The sequence below is a fragment of the Oryx dammah genome, unplaced genomic scaffold, assembly GCF_014754425.2.
Source record: "Oryx dammah isolate SB20612 unplaced genomic scaffold, SCBI_Odam_1.1 HiC_scaffold_3, whole genome shotgun sequence".
In the NCBI taxonomy this organism is placed as follows: Eukaryota; Metazoa; Chordata; class Mammalia; order Artiodactyla; family Bovidae; genus Oryx; species Oryx dammah.
The window spans coordinates 101,180,038-101,196,785 of NW_024070187.1; the positions used below are offsets into that span (position 1 = coordinate 101,180,038).

General features: G+C 38.9%; 1 protein-coding gene and 1 long non-coding RNA gene across 2 annotated transcripts in view; one reads left to right on the forward strand and one right to left on the reverse strand.

The window, feature by feature from the left end:
• Positions 1 to 15,347, forward strand: part of NUDT9 (nudix hydrolase 9) — a 40,347-nt gene extending 25,000 nt beyond the window's left edge. Inside the window, exons 5-8 of the mRNA XM_040237300.1 lie at positions 2,929 to 3,040; positions 5,256 to 5,402; positions 6,867 to 6,951; positions 12,438 to 15,347. Coding sequence (XP_040093234.1) covers positions 2,929 to 3,040; positions 5,256 to 5,402; positions 6,867 to 6,951; positions 12,438 to 12,613 — 520 coding nt within the window. The 3' untranslated portion in view covers positions 12,614 to 15,347. The remainder of the gene's footprint in view (positions 1 to 2,928; positions 3,041 to 5,255; positions 5,403 to 6,866; positions 6,952 to 12,437) is intronic.
• On the reverse strand, positions 13,931 to 16,164 carry LOC120861556. The gene is made up of 2 exons (XR_005720567.1): positions 15,725 to 16,164; positions 13,931 to 14,552 (listed from the first exon to the last, which is right to left on the reverse strand). It is a non-coding gene; the product is annotated as an uncharacterized LOC120861556 (long non-coding RNA).
• Between the last annotated feature and the right edge of the window lie 584 nt (positions 16,165 to 16,748).

Sequence of the window (16,748 nt, forward strand, 5' to 3'; positions counted from 1 at the left end):
CTTTCAGTAAACTCCGGGAGTTGGTGATGGACAAGGGAGGCCTGGCATGCTGGGGTTCATGGGGTCACAAAGAGTCGGACACGACTGAGCGACTGAACTGAACTGAGCTGGCTTTTCTTGCTTTCAGTCTTGATCACCTCCAAACCAACTTCCAAACTTTTGTCAAAATGAGTTTTCTGAAATACAGATTGCTAACAGCTTTTAACCTGCTTTAAAACATTTTCTGGCTCTCTAAGCAGATTAATTTGATGAATTCTTTGCCTACTTCAACCTCATCATCTATCTTTCCCTCACTGATGTTCATACTCCCATGTATACTTTCAGTTTCTTGAATACATTATTTTATTTTTATAACTTTGTTTCCTCCCTCTGCATCCTTAAAATCAGATTTGTCTTATACTAACTGTTCTTTCATTTCTAGCTATCTGTACTCATCAAGCTGTCAGTCTTACAGTTTATTCACCTACATATCTAGCTCCACGGCTAGGCTGTGAACTCTTTTAGGGGGAATTATGGATGGGGCTTCCCTGATAGCTCAGTTGGTGAAGAATCCACCTGCAATGCAGGAGAACCCAGTTCGATTCCTGGGTCAGAAAAATCAGCTGGAGAAGGGCTAGGCTACCCACTCTAGTACTCTTGGGCTTCCCTTGTGACTTAGCTGGTAAAGAATCCACCTACAATGCGAGAGACCTGGGTTCGATTCCTGGGTCTAGAAGATCTGCTGGAGAAGGGATACACTCCAGTATTCTGGCCTGGAGAATTCCATGGAGTGTATAGTTCATTGGGGCACAAAGAGTAGGACATGACTGAGTGACTTTCACTTTCATGGGTTAGATGTAGTGTTCAGCTACATTATAAAGACTTGGACACTCATATCTAAGCTGGTGTATTTTAATCTCATGCAGAGTGAAAATTAGATTGTAGGCTTTCTGTTTTGGTTTTGTACTGCAAGTTCAAAATCTTTATCTTTGCCTAAGGGACTATTAGAACTATTCTTAACATTTGGCAGGGGGAGGTAGATGTGGTGTAGGGAAGGGGAAAGGGAGATTTATCAACATCTTTGGGAAGGAGGCTCTGATTACAAAATGTACATTTTGAAATTAACGTTGCCTTGATGCTTTAAAAACATTCAATTAAATTTGAAATATAGAACTAAAGGATAGAGTGAGATTTCTTTTATCAAAAAAGGGGATAAAGATTCAGAAGCATTTTTCTTTTTTGAGACCAACTGGACATGGAACAACAGACTGGTTCCAAATAGGAAAAGGAGTAGGACAAGGCTATATATTGTCACCCTGCTTATTTAACTTCTATGCAGAGTACATCATGAGAAATGCTGGGCTGGAAGAAGCACAAGCTGGAATCAAGATTGCCGGGAGAAATATCAATAACCTCAGATATGCAGATGACACCACCCTTATGGCAGAAAGCAAAGAAGAACTAAAGAGCCTCTTGATGAAAGTGAAAGAGGAGAGTGAAAAAGTTGGCTTAAAGCTCAACATTCAGAAAACGAAGATCATGGCATCCGGTCCCATCACTTCATGGGAAATAGATGGGGAAACAGTGGAAACAGTGTCAGACTTTATTTTTTCGGGCTCCAAAATCACTGCAGATGGTGACTGCAGCCATGAAATTAAAAGATGCTTACTCCTTGGAAGGAAAGTTATGACCAACCTAGATAGTATATTCGGAGAAGGCGATGGCACCCCACTCCAGTACTCTTGCCTGGAAAATCCCATGGGCGGAGGAGCCTGGTAGGCTGTAGTCCATGGGGTCGAGAAGAGTCGACATGACTGAGCGACTTCACTTTGACTTTCACTTTCATGCATTGGAAAAGGAAATGGCAACCCACTCCAGTGTTCTTGCCTGGAGAATCCCAGGGACAGGGGAGCCTGGTGGGCTGCCGTCTATGGGGTCGCACAGAGTCGGACATGACTAAAGTGATTTAGCAGCAGCAGCAGCAGCAGCAGATAGTATATTAAAAAGCAGAGACATTACTTTGCCAACAATGGTCTGTCTAGTCAAGGCTATGGTTTTTCCAGTGGTCATGTATGGATGTGAGAGTTGGAGTGTGAAAGAAGCTGAGCACCAAGGAATTGATGCTTTTGGACTGTGGTGTTGGAGAAGACTCTTGAGAGTCCCTTGGACTGCAAGGAGGTCCAACCAGTCCATCCTAAAGGCGATCAGTCCTGGGTGTTCTTTGGAAGGAATGATGCTAAAGCTGAAACTCCAGTACTTTGGCCACCTCATGTGAAGAGTTGACTCATTGGAAAAGACTCTGATGCTGAGAGGGATTGGGGGCAGGAGGAGGAGGGGACAACAGAGGATGAGATGGCTGGATGGCATCACCGAATCAATGGACATGAGTTTGAGTGGACTCCGGGTGTTGGTGATGGACAGGGAGGCCTGGCATGCTGCGATTCATGGGGTCGCAAAGTGTCAGACACGACTGAGCAACTGAACTGAACTGAACTGAACCTGTATCACATAATCTTCTTTTCCAAAAACAGAGTGAACTGTTAAAAGCAATTATTACAGATCTTTTTCGCTAGTTATATTAATAAGTCTTAAAAAGATTCCTTGGATGAAAAAGAAAAGAAACTCTTAATGACCTTCCTTTAAATTCTGTTCTGCTTTAAAATCCTTTTGATAAATTTTACTTTAGTAAAAAGTATATCTTGAATTTTTATTATGGAGACTATAATATCCTTTATTGAAAGTAGACATTTGCCTTGGTTTGTAACAGTGCTAAATAAAGAGTATTTTTTAATACAAAACAATATTTCTTTTTAAAAGTAGCTGATTTGAGGTAAATGTATATATACTCTATTATAAAGAAAAATACATCTTTATATTTTTGTCTTAAGCTTGGTTTAGGACCTTGATCTTTGTTCTGAATCACTTATGATCTTACATTACTGTTTATAGGTGGAAAAGGGATAGAAGTGGAAATAAAATCACCCATCCCATTTCTGGGAAAAACATCTTGCAGTTTGTTGCAATAAAAAGGAAAGACTGTGGAGAATGGGCAATCCCAGGGGTAAGCATTAAAATAAAGTCAAATCAATGTTTTCAGTTCTTTTTAGTTGCTTTACTTATATAATGCAAGGTTATTGCATATGGATCTTTTCTACTCCCTTAAGTCTCTCTCCTCTCTACTTCAGTTAATAATTCCTTTGCAGTGAAGTATCATTGTTAATGACAAATGTAGAATAATACAACAAAGCTGTTAAAATCTGAGTCTTAATTCTAACACCCTTGAGAAAGAACATGGACTTTGATGTTAGACCTGGGCTTGTGTTTAGCCTTTCCACTTGGAGCTGAGTGCTGTGGAGTTCAGACCTTTGTTCTAAAAATAATCATATTTATTTCACAGGATTATTAGAGAGAGCATTTAAAGCACCTGGTATTGTAGATACTCACTAATGCTGAGTCTTGTCTTAGAACCCATCCCCTACTCTAAGACCAAAGTAACATTTTCAGTATTTTAAAAGTAACACATTACTTACTGTTCCTTACAGTTTTTAAAGTTTCTATACTATCATCAGGAAGAGTATACTTTTATTGAGTTCACATCAGTGGTATTTCAAGTGGCTTTAAAAAAATGTGTATGTGTTCAAGAGCGGGTTTTATATTTTATGCCGTATTGTTAAACGGAGATAGTTTGATAAGAGGATGACTCATCATATACACATTCTGCTATCTGCAAGAATGGTTTCTTTCTTTGTAGGGTAAAATGGAATGAAAATGAAGATTGTAGCTAACTGTACAAGCCAAATAAACTTCACACGTGCTGAATGCAAAATACAATGATATCATCATCATGGGATTTTCTGTTTTTATTGTCATTTGAAATTCTGATCAGTCAGGGAACTGTTGTCGTTAAATATAATTTTGAGAGTCGTTCATCTCAGTGTATTTTGAGCATCCGAACATACGGCAGGGCTACATGAACAAGCATCCCTGTCTTCTTGGTGCTCACATTCCGATGAGGGAGACCATACAAGATAAATAAATTATTGTATGTTAGGTGATAAGTATTAAGGAAACTAAAGCAAGGGAAAAAAAAATTTTAGGGGCGGCAGGGGCAGCGTGCGGGTGACGCGGCGCGCGGCCGCCGGCGGGGTGGCGGGCGGGGTAAGGACCCGGCGCCCGCGCGCCGCCGCCGACGGCCGGCAGACAGGCCACCCGCATGCGCGGCCTCGGCCCCGCGCGCGCAAAGAGGGCGTGCCGGCGCCCGCCGGGCTCCCCAGGGGCGGCGCGACACCCGCCGCAGCTGGGGCGATCCACGGGCAGGGCCGGCTCGCGTCCAGAGTCGCCGGGGTACATTTGGGGCTACCCTGGTGGCTCAGACTTTAAAGCGTCTGCCTCCAATGCAGGAGACCCGGGTTCGATCCCTGGGTCGGGAAGATCCCCTGGAGAAGGAAATGGTAACCCACTCCAGTATTCTTGCCTGGAGAATCCCATGGACGGAGGAGCCTGGTAGTCCACGGGGTTGCAAAGAGTTGGACACTACTGAGCAACTTTACTCACTCAAAGGAAGGAAAGGGGACTAGGAAGTGTTGGGAGAGCTTGCAATTTTAGATAGAGGGTGGTTATAGAAGGTCCCCTGAGAGAAGGTGGCTTCTAAGTGAAGATCTGGAGGAGGTGAACAAGTTACCCATGTGGATATCTGGGGAAAGTGCCTTTAGGTAGAAGCAATAGAAGTTGCAAAGGCCTTAAGGTTGGGATATGTCTGGCCCATCCTAGGAACATTGAGGAGGTCACTGTGACTAGAATTGAATGACAGGTGGGGAAAGTATCAGTTTGTTGTATTCTTGCCTCCAGCCCTTCCTTCTGTAGCTTGACTTTGGAAAATACCAGGAAAAGAGTCTGACAGGCTCAATTATCATAGGCTAACCTTGGACCATTTACTGTGGTTGAGTATATATATGGTTGATAACCCTGCTAAGCTACTTCTGCTAGAAACAAATGATTTAGAGAAGAACATATTACAGAAGATTATGGGCAGATAGAGCAACATATCCCTGGAGAAGGGAATGGCAACCCACTCTGGTATTCTTGCCTGGGAAATCCCATGGACAGAGGAGCCTGGTGGCCTACAAAACATGGGGTTGTAAGAGTCAGACACGACTGAGTGCCTAAACCAACATCCACCACAAAGCAATATATGTCCACTGTATCAGTCAGTAAATATTTATTGATTGAATTAAAGCTTTTTCCTTTTTCTTTTTAAACAAAAATGTGACTCGCAGGGGATGGTGGATCCAGGAGAGAAGATTAGTGCCACACTGAAAAGAGAATTTGGTGAGGAAGCTCTCAACTCCTTACAGAAGTCCAGTGCTGAAAAGAGAGAATTACAGGAAAAGTTGCACAAGCTCTTCAGCCAGGAACATCTAGTGGTAAGAAATGATTTCTAAGAAGGATTTAGTACTGGGGATTAATGAAAATTACTTAAAATTCACCTGAAAATCTGGTAGATTATTTTCTGAATAAAGTGAAATACCTGTATATTTGAAATACATCTTCATAAAACAAATTAAATTGTAGCTCTTCTCTGTGAATGGATTTCTACTTAAATTTTTATAGCCCAACTTTACATGATTTATTACAATACATTTCTTCCTCATAGTTTTTCTTTAGATTCAGTGTGAGCTAATGTGATACTGAGTTCACCCATCTAACAGTAAATCTTTTCTGTTTTTAAAATATTTGCAAGAATTCAGCTTTTTTGAGAGGACATTTACATTTTAACTTAGGTTGTTCAGAGCTTTTCTCATTCGTAACAGTTTAAGTCTCATGTCTGTTTTGCTTATGTATCTTTTGTGATTAAAAAAAATCACTATCAGGTTTACGTGTGCTAGTAGTAAGGAGAATAATGGATTTTCTTTTTTGTTGCTGTTGGGTTTTGTTTGACGTGCTTTGTTTTCTTCCTAGAATTAGGATTTCTTAATTGTTTATATTGTCTGGGTTTTGGGTCACATTTGTGCTAGATGGCTGGATCCAAGTCTTTCATGTATTAAAAGCTTGAATATTAGTCTTTACTAACCTTGTTTATAGATCTTTAACTAGAAGAATCTTTCTTTGTATGTCTAAAACTGTAATCATGGAAATTACTTTAAATTGGCGTATAACTGCTTTAGAGCATTGTGTTAGCTTCTGCTGTACAGTAGCATGAATAAGCTGTATGTATATATATATGTCCCCTCCTTGAGTCTCCATCTCACACCCCCTGCAGAAATTATTAAAACAGAAAAATATTTACATGAAGAGTCTTAAAAAAGTCATATGGCCCAAATATGATTATTCTCACATTCTGAAATTAGAATCTGAGGTGTTGAGGGTTTTGTGAATGTTAGAGCTACCTCAGAATGTTCTTGAGACTGTTGTTTCCTGGGAAATTTATTTATTTAAAAAAATATTTTTTTCATTTGATGCTATTATAAATGGAATCACTTTACTCTCTTAATTTCATTTTCACATTGACTTTTTTTGGCCACTTTTTCATTTTGAGGAATCTTAGTTCCCCGACTAGGGGTTGAACCTGGGCCCTGGTGAAGGCACCAAGTCCTAACCACTGGGCCACCAGGAAATTCCCTCCCTGGGACATTTAGAACAAGCATATGGAAGGTTACAGTAAAGGTTCTGTAATATTTACATTTCTTTTGTGTGTGTGTGTAATAAAAAGCACATAGCATATAATATGCCCACTTAACCATTTTTTAAGTGTACAATTAATTAATGTTAATTAAATGTGCATTGTTGTGCAACGGATATTTCTGATTCTGAAGAAGGCAGCATGCTCTGCTCTACCCATTCCTTTTCACCCTATACTTTTTTTTCATCTGTCTCCTTTTAAAAAACAGATATATAAAGGTTATGTTGATGATCCTCGAAACACTGATAATGCATGGATGGAGACAGAAGCTGTGAATTACCATGACGAAACAGGTAATTTTACTAATGTTTATTAAACTAACTGAATTAGTGGATCAATTTAAGTCCAGCAGCCTGGTGCTGCTGCTAAGTCGCTTCAGTCGTATCCGACACTGTGCAACCCCACAGACGGCAGCCCACCAGGCTCCGCCGTCCCTGGGATTCTCCAGGCAAGAATACTGGAGTGGGTTGCCATTTCTTTCTCCAATGCATGAAAGTAAAAAGTGAAAGTGAAGTCACTCAGTCCTTAGCAACCCCATGGACTGCAGCCTACCAGGCTCCTCCGTCCATGGGATTTGCCAGGCAAGAGTACTGGAGTGGGTTGCCATTGCCTTCTCTAGCAGCCTACTAGAACACAGTTAAATCTGGACTATTTCAGTATTTTAAGTCAATCATCTAGTGATTATAGAAGTATATTTGTATGAAATCAGATTGTTGATATTAAAATAATATGTTTTAAAAAAGGAAAGAATATGTAGAAGAAAGCTTTAAAAGTGTTACCAGTAATGAATCTCCTTTAATCCATTGGTAGGATATAAAATTAAGGTTAAAATTATAAGCTATGTACCTTAAAGTTGTCAAATTGTTTGAGTCTATTTGTATGAAACAAAAGCAAAAGCAACTGGAGATTTGGGTAGGAAGTATGGGTATAATAAAGGAAATGGGATTTATGTATGTCTTAATGTTTGAAATAATTTTATAATAAGCATGTGTTCTTAAAATGCAAAATAATACCAAAAAAATTCCAACTGTTGAACAAACTTCAAATGGATGATTTTTTTCTGGTCAATGGATTTAAAAAATTTAGCAGGTGGGTGGAAATCTGTTATTATAAAAAGAAAGGGGGAATCTGCTATTTAGAAAATTAATTGCAATTTTAATATATGTTGAGTGGCTTCTCTTGAAACATTTTATTGCTAAATTGGATGACCTTTTAGATACTTTGTTTTCATCTGTAGCAAAATGAAGTGGTACCATATCAGGGAACTAATTGTTGCATTCATGGTTCCTTTCTGAGCTGAACTGTTGCTGGAAACATGGAGGGAGAGAGACTGGTGTGTCTGAGGTCTCAGGCGAGTCCCTGGGATGGACTGCCAAATGAGAGTCCTTGGCTTCGTGCAGGAAGGAATTCAAGAGTGAGCTGAAGTAGAGGGAGCACAGATTTATTCAGGGAGGTACACAGTCCATAGACAGAGTGTAGGCTGTCTCAGAAAACAAGACTGAAATATGGGGTGTTTGGTTTTTATGGGCTGGGTAATTTCATAGGCTAATGAGTGGGAGAATTATTCCGTCTGTCTTGGAAAAGGGGGAGGGGATTTCCAGGGATTGGATCACACTCACTTTTTGACCTTTTATGGTTAGCCTCAGAACTGTCCTGACTCTGTGTGTGTGTCATTTAGCATATGTTGTTGTATTATAATGAACATATAATGAGGCTGAAGATCTAGTCTGCCATCTTGGACCCAGTTGGATTTAACCAGTTTATATTGTGTCCTCAATGGCTGTATCATTCTCTTAAAGGTTATGCCTTGCCCCTTTCCTGTCTCGGTATAACCCTGTGCAAATCACATGTTCTCTTGGACTCAAAGTTTTTCCTCATAAAATGGGCTGCAACTAGAAGATTTGTCACTTTTACATTCTTGCTGAACTTGGGGAAACTCCCAGCACAAATTTCATTACTTCTGTACAACTGTAACTAAAATATTAGAACAATTCATTTTGGTATTAAGAACTTAAATATTTCAGAAGGAAAAATAATGCATATGTAATTTAGAAGCAGGTGTCTGAGACTTAAGTACTGATACATTTGTTCAGTTCAGTTCAGTTCAGTCACTCAGTCGTATCCGACTCTTTGCGACCCCATGAATCACAGCACGCCAGGCCTCCCTGTTCATCACCATCTCCCGGAGTTCGCTCAGACTCACGCCCATCGAGTCAGTGATGCCATCCAGCCATCTCATCCTCTGTCGTCCCCTTCTCCTCCTGCTCCCAATCCCTCCCAGCATCAGTCTTTTCCAATGAGTCAACTCTCCCTCCCAGCATCAGAGTCTTTTCCAGTGAGTCAACTCTTCGCATGAGGTGGCCAAAGTACTGGAGTTTCACCTTCAGCATCATTCCTTCCAAAGAAATCCCAGGGTTGATCTCCTTCAGAATGGACTGGTTGGATCTCCTTGCATTCCAAGGGACTCTCAAGAGTCTTCTCCAACACCACAGTTCAAAAGCATCAATTCTTCGGCGCTCAGCCTTCTTCACAGTCCAACTCTCACATCCATACATGACCACAGGAAAAACCTTAGCCTTGACTAGACGGACCTTAGTCGGCAAAGTAATGTCTCTGCTTTTGAATATGCTATCTAGGTTGGTCATATTTGTTAGCTATTTATTTTTGAAGTTAAAAAACAATGACTGATCCTCTAGTGGTTGGTTATATAGTGTCTGCATTGTTCAAATCACGGTTTTCACTGTTTCATTCTTTCTCTAAATGTAAAAAAAAATTTGTAGTGTGATAATTTCAAATCTCTGCCGTATCTGAGTTTGATTCTGATCCTTTGTCTCCCTTTAGCATGCCTTCTAGTTTTTTTGGAAGGTGAACATGATGTATCTATCTAGTAAAAGGGACTGAGGCAAATAGACCTCTAGTGTGAGGCTTTATGTTTGTCTAGGCATAGCTAGGAGTTAGGCTATATTTATTATTTGCTATAATTGTAGGTGTCAGAGACCAAAATTTCCTCCCAGTGTTTTTTTTTTTTTTCCACCTCCTTTCATCTTTTGATTTCCCTAGAGACTACTTAAATAAGGTCTGAGCCATGTAGTTCTTTCATGCTCCCTTGTTATTTTATGGAATCTCTGTTGCTGTGGGTGGTAAGTTGGGAGCAACACTGAAAATTGAGCTTCTCTGAGCTAGTGCCAGATCGAATCTTGGAGACAGAGTTTTGGGTGATGTTGAAAAGCATAGCTTTATTGCTTTGCCAGGCAAAGGAGGACATAGCAGGCTTCTGTGCATATTCAAGAAGAGTTGTTGATTTTCAGTTTGTTTGTATTTTTTTGGTGTGAAGATGGGAGTGATGACTCGCAGGCTCTTTAAATGTCAGATGTATAAACTTTACTAACCTTTTAAAATTTCGCTTTGGGTAGTTTATTAGTTGACCAGAGGGCAGTATACTTTTCAGATGTTATTGAATCTGATAAAGAGCGTGTTGGAGAATATTGTTATTTAGATAATCATATTTTATTTTAACTTTTAGATTCAGGTTTACTTCTTAATTCTGGTTCTCCATTGGTTATCGTTTATTGTATTTGCTATGAAGGTACACAAAGAGCTGTCATTTTAGCACTGGGATTTAGAAACCTTTGTGTTGAAATGGGCTTCCCTGGTGGCTTAGATGGTAAAGAATTCTCCTGCAATTCGGGAAACCTGGATTTGATCCCTAGGTTGGGAAGATCCCTTGGAGAATGGAATGGCAATCAACTCCAGTATTCTTGCCTGGGAAATCCCATGGACAGAGGAGCATGGCAGGCTATAGTCCTTGCGGTCACAAAGAGTTGGACACAACTGAGTGACTAACACTTTCTGTTTCATGTGCTAAACTATTCGATTGATTCTTTCAAGAAGCAGTGTTATTATTTTATTATTACAAATGTAATCATTATAAAGGATATGTGTGTTTATAATGAGTTATTTAGAAAATAGGTGACATAAAGTGGAAAGAATTTTAAAGCAGCAGTTATTTCATTTCCCAAAGATAATGACTGTTAACATTTTGATTTATTTTCTTCCAGATTTGTACAGCTGTTTTTAAAATAAAAATGGGCTAACACTCAACATTCTATTTTGTTACTTACAATTTCACTTAATATATTAATATATAATGGACATATTTCCATGTTAGTATGTGGAGAGCTTCTTTACTTTTAATGATTATATGGGAGTCCAATGAACTCTTATCATTTATTTAATCTGTGCCCTCTCAATGGAAAGTTTGGTCATGTCCTCTTTTTCCTCTTTGTTTATAAATAGTGTTGTCTTGAATACTTCAATAAGCTTGTCTTTTTATTTCCTTAGGGTAAATCCTTTGAAGTGAAATTATTTGGTTGTTTATGGTCTCCTACTAGAGCCTCTTACGGAGTCTGGTGCATAAGAGGCAATCTGATATTTGTTGCATGAATGCTTATCAAAGAGCACTTGCTTTTTAAAAGCTCTTGATAAATACTGCCAAACTGTCCTACAGAAATATGCCATTTAGATTGTGAATTGTGATTGAAAACATTTATTTTTAATTTTTGATAATTATAAATATTTTAATAAATATTTATAAGTATATGGTTTCTGATTTGGTGTAATACTTGGAAAAGTGTACTTATGACTCTAAAGTGAATCATTTATAATTATTTTCTTTCTTTTTTTTTAATGTTTAAATCTAATCCCTCTGGAATTTTGACGTGAGGTTTCATGTTTATTTAATGTTAAGTTTTTTTAAAAAGTAATATTTTTACTTTTTAAAGAGAAAAGCTGGACTTCCCTGGTGGTCCATGGTTAAGAATCTGCCTGTCAATACAGGGGACATGGGTTCAGTCCCTGGTCTGGGAAGATCCCACAAGCAGTGGAGCAGCTAAGCCCACATGCCCATGCTCAGTGATGAAGAGTAGGCCCCGCTTGTCGCAACTAGAGAAAGCCGGCGCAGAGCAACGAAGACCTAAATGCAGCCATAAATTGTTGTTGTTCAGCCGCTCAGTCGTGTCTGACTCCTTGCGACCCCATGGACTGCAGCCATAAATACATAAATAAATAGAAGACTCTTGAGAAGCCCTTGGACAGCAAGGAGATTCAACAAGTCAATCCTAAAGGAAATCAGTCCTGAATATTCACTGAAAGGACTGATGCTGAAGCTCCAATGCTTTGGCCACTTGATGCAAAGAACTGACTCATTGGAAAAGACCCTGATGCTGGGAAAGGTTGAAGGCAGGAGAAGGCAACGACAGAGGATGAGATGGTTGGATGGAGTTGCTGATTCAATGGACATGAGTTTGAGCAAGCTCTGGGAGATGGTGAAGGACAGGGAAGCCTGGCATGCTGCATTCCCTGGGGTCGTAAAGAGTTGAACACGACTGAGTGATTGAGTTGAACTGAGAAAGAGCAAGAGAGAGAAAAGCTTTTTTTTTTTTTTTTTGCTGCACCCTGTGGCATGTGGGATCGTAGTTGCCTGACCAGGGGACTGAGTACACACCCTCTGCATTGGAAGTGCAGATTCTTCACCACTGAACCTCTAGGCAAGTCTGAGAAAAGCTTTCTTATTGGTACCTTTACTTGAAATGTAGAAACTTGGTTAAAATTTGGGCATTTGGGAAATTTGGAATATTCTCATTTTTAATTCAGTCTGCCACTTAATATGATGATTTAAAATTATTTTGAGTAAGAATACTTGAAGGTACAGGATTATGCAGAAACAGAAGTGATTAAATAAATTACGTTTTCTTGATGATGTTTTTTCTTTGGTAACCAGGTGAAATAATGGATAACCTTACCTTAGAAGCTGGAGATGATGCTGGAAAGGTGAAATGGATGGATATCAGTGATAAACTCAAGCTTTATGCTAGTCATGCTCAGTTCATCAAACGTGTGGCAGAGAAGCGAGATGCACACTGGAGTGAGGACTCTGAGACTGGCTGCCCTGGGTAACAGCTCACAGTCTCCATGTAAGCCAAAAGCCAGGAACGGAGCATGTACGGAGAAGAAGACAGTATCACAGAACTCATATATAAGAAGTGCAGGGCAGGTCACTTGGAAATGACTTTATTCATTAAATGACAGGCAGTTAGGTTTTGTATCAGAATAAAATTAGTAGGTGTGGTGAAACAACACAGAATTTTCTGCTCTTCTGTCAAAAGCGCTGTAAACAATCATTTTATATGTATTCTATTTAAGCATGGCTTAAACCAAATTGAAAAAACTGATGCTCTTTGAAGAATCAGAATTCAAACAAAGATAAATTTAGATACATTTCTGTTCAGCCATAATTTCTGCTTTCTCTGTAATTCTTGTGTGTCAGTTTTGTTTTTCTCCATTGACTTTTGAGGTATGAAGGATATTCCTACCATATCAAGCGTCTCTCAGTGGAGTGCCGATCACCATTGCCTAATTTTGATTTATCGTTAAATTATTTGGTTCACACTTTGCTTTATTTGATCTTGTTGAAGCTGGTTTCCAAAACGGAAACCTTTTGTATTCTTGACTTTAGAGTTGTAAGTTATATGAGGAAATTTCAGTCACTCTTTTAGTTGAAAAAGATCAAGATCGATGAACAAGAGATCATGTCCTCATTTCCAAAAATTCTGAATTACAAAAATGTGTCCAGAAAACTAGTAATTTAAATTTATATATGCATTCCACTCTACTCTAACTGTGGGAAAGGCTACCCACTCTAGTATTCTGGCTTAGAGTATTCCATGGACTGTATAGTTCGTAGGGTCGCAAAAGAGTTGGACACGACTGAGCGACTTTTACTTTCACTACTGTAACTGTATGTACCATAAGGGAATTAAAAATGATGTTCAGAAAATAAGTGAAATGAGACAGAGACAGAGGAGGTCTTTGGGAGTTAAAGTGTCCTTTGTTAAGAAGGGATTGTTAAGGTCTGACTGAAGTTTTTGACTCTCACTGTTAACGTTGTCATTCCTTGAGGAAAGGTGTTCTAGGTGTTGTTAGAAGCAGGGAAGAGGAAGGAAAGTAACACTGCCTTGTCTCAGTGGTCATTTATATCACTTTCTGGCCTATATATCCATTGGGAAAGTCCCATAGTACTAACACCTATCGACCTGAGGTAGGGACTGTCATAATTCCATCCTCTTTCCGGTTGGACTATAGGTGGGTCATTTGAAGAAAAGGTGGTTTAGGGAATAGAGGCATGATTGTTTTCTTCAGATATTTGATACAGGTATTAGGCTAGAGAACAAAATGAGGGCTAAGATAAATTAACAAAAAGGTTTTGCTTTTTCCCCCTCTTATTTAGTGTCAAAGCTCTTGGTGGTAAACTTTAACTGAACTGACAGGAGGCTTTTTTCCCCTCTGTTTTGCTGAGAAACATTAGAATGTTTGATTTCAGGTTGTTGCCTCAAACCCTTTGGAAAGAGTTATAAGGTTTATGTTCAGTATTAGTTTTCTAAAATCCATAAAATCCTGGTCCTTGGGTGTGTAATACGGGATTTGTGCTTGTCAAGGATGTGCTTCACTGAGTGAAGGGTAGAATGACCTTGATCCAGGGTGAAAGAATTTGATTCTACTTCCATTGTTTGGCAGGAAGAGATTGCTTCTTACTGACACTGAGTAGGATTTTCTAAAACAAGCTGCTCACAAAAGCTGTTGAGAAAGATTGAGTACTTGCCTGAAGAATGACGTTTACTTATGTTTTAATAGTTTTGATGCATCTAAACTGACATTAGTAAAGATTTTAGGTTGTATTAAAAATTGTCTGTAAGGAATAACTAAAGCACATGACCCACGTGTTGCATTCTATAGCTTTCATTGGGACATTTACAAAGTGTGCAAGACGATAAAACTGCTGTACACTGTAGACAGGGTAGAAGTAGATCATCTTCTCACTGTAAGTATCCCGCACCATCTATACTAGAGAAAAAACTGATTAAAATTCTAGTTTAAGACATTTCTGGAGGAATATCTGCTCCTACAATAGGTGATATTGCCTTCACATTTGCCTTTCTTATATTTTAGATATAAGGAACATTTTTGTTTTTTAGAGACGTTTAGTAAAATAAATAGTGTGGATACCATTTCTTGAATATCTGTGTTATAGCTCTCAATCCTCACAAGAATCCTATGAAGTTAGGTGGTATTATTCCCACTTCACAAATGAAAATGAAATTTAGAAACATTGCCCCAAGGTTTATTCAGTAAGCAACAGAGCTGGGTTTTGCGAGGTCCCAGAAACAATTCTGTCTTTTGTATTCCTTACTAAGGTTATGAAGCTTTTATTATTTCTTACTTTAAGTTTGTAGTTTGGTAGATTGTTTATTAGTTAAGCAATACTCATGTTATCCGTAGTACATTTATGGCTTGTTACTTGAAATTTAAGAGCCATGTCTGATTTGGCTAGTGTTACTGAACTTGTTGGCATAATCATGGCCCAGAGGCAATTTATTGATATCTTAGCCTATGGATGAATGGTTGCACTCAGTGTTTGTCTTGGTAGCAGCAGGTCGTTCTTAAGACTTTAAAGCATTTCAAACGCAAATAGAAGCAAGATACTAAACCTGCTAAAGAGGGCGCCTAAAATTTCTAACCGCTTTCAGAGGCTAAGTGCTACTTTGTCTTACAGTATAAGAACTTATGGTGGTTGCTGTTATTTTCTAAAATATTTGTGAAGTTTTAATAAATACATTGATTTTAAAGTACATCATTTGAAGAAGCACTTGTAATTTATTTGGTCTTGTTTACGTCTCCTTTAATCATATTATTAACATCAGTATGGGCACAATCTGAGGCTGTTAAACTCTTAGGATAAAAGTATTTAAAATGTATAGTAATGCTTGAGGGACTTCCTTGGTGGCCCAGTGGCTAAAACTCCATGCTCACACAGCACAGGCGGCCTGAGTTTAATTCCTGGTCAGGAAACTAGATTCCTCTTACTGCAACTGAGAGTTCACATGCTGCAACTGAAAAAGCACCCTGCAAGCCACAACGAAGATTAAAGTTTCCAAGTGCCACAACTAAGCCCTGACGCAGCCAAATAAATAAATAAATAAATAAATAAAAGCTATTTGGAGATTTACTCACCGTGTAACTTCTGACATAGTAGTAAGAGAATTATTTCTGCCAAAATAAACAATACAGATTACAGTTACTAGGTAGTTTTGCCATCATTTTTTTCTTGCCTCTTCCCATGTCTCCCATATCATGTTTATTTAACATTGATGGATTAGTATTGGTACAGTCATGTGTGTTGGGAGAAGGAAAATAATGTGGTTCTTTTGTACCTAAATGCTGATAAATTGAACCATTAAGTGTCTTTTCTGCAACACAGAGCTTAATTCCTCTTACTTCACCCTTAGTGGCCTGATAAGATCATTTGAAGTGGTAAGAAACACAGAATAAGTACTTTGGGGCAATGAAACTTTGTCAGAAGGAAAACTTGGGTGAAATCCAGTTTCTTTCTCAAAATTCAGATTGAAAATATTTTAATTCATCAGTTTCTCTTGAGATAAGTTAAAATAAATACATACTGTATATAATCTTCAGTTAGTTCAGTTGCTCAGTTGTGTCCGACTCTGCGACCCCATGGACTGCAGCACACCAGGCCTCCCTGTCCATCACCAACTCCCAAAGTTTACTCAGACTCATGTCCATCGAGTTGGTGATGGCATCCAACCATCTCATCCTCTGTTGTCCCCTTCTCCTGCCTTCAATCTTACCCAGCATCAGGGTCTTTTCTAATGAGTCAGTTCTTCACATCAGGTGGCCAAAGTATTGGAGTATCAGCTTCAGCATCAGTCCTTCCAATGAATATTCAGGACTGATCTCCTTTAGGATGGACTGATTGGCTCTCCTTGCTATCCAAGAGACTCTGAAGAGTCTTCTCCAGTAGCACAGTTCAAAAGCATCAAGATTAATTTTATTTGACATGAATTCAGATATTTAAAAGGAATATACCTTTTTGGTCTCTTTCTCTCTTTTATATATATTTTAAATGAAAGCAAACTTGGGTGAGAATCATTGTAGAAGTCTCAAGGTTTGTAGAGTTTCCATCAAGAGTGCTGACACTTTTATGTTAAGGAGATTTGTTGCCTTGCCTGGAAATGAG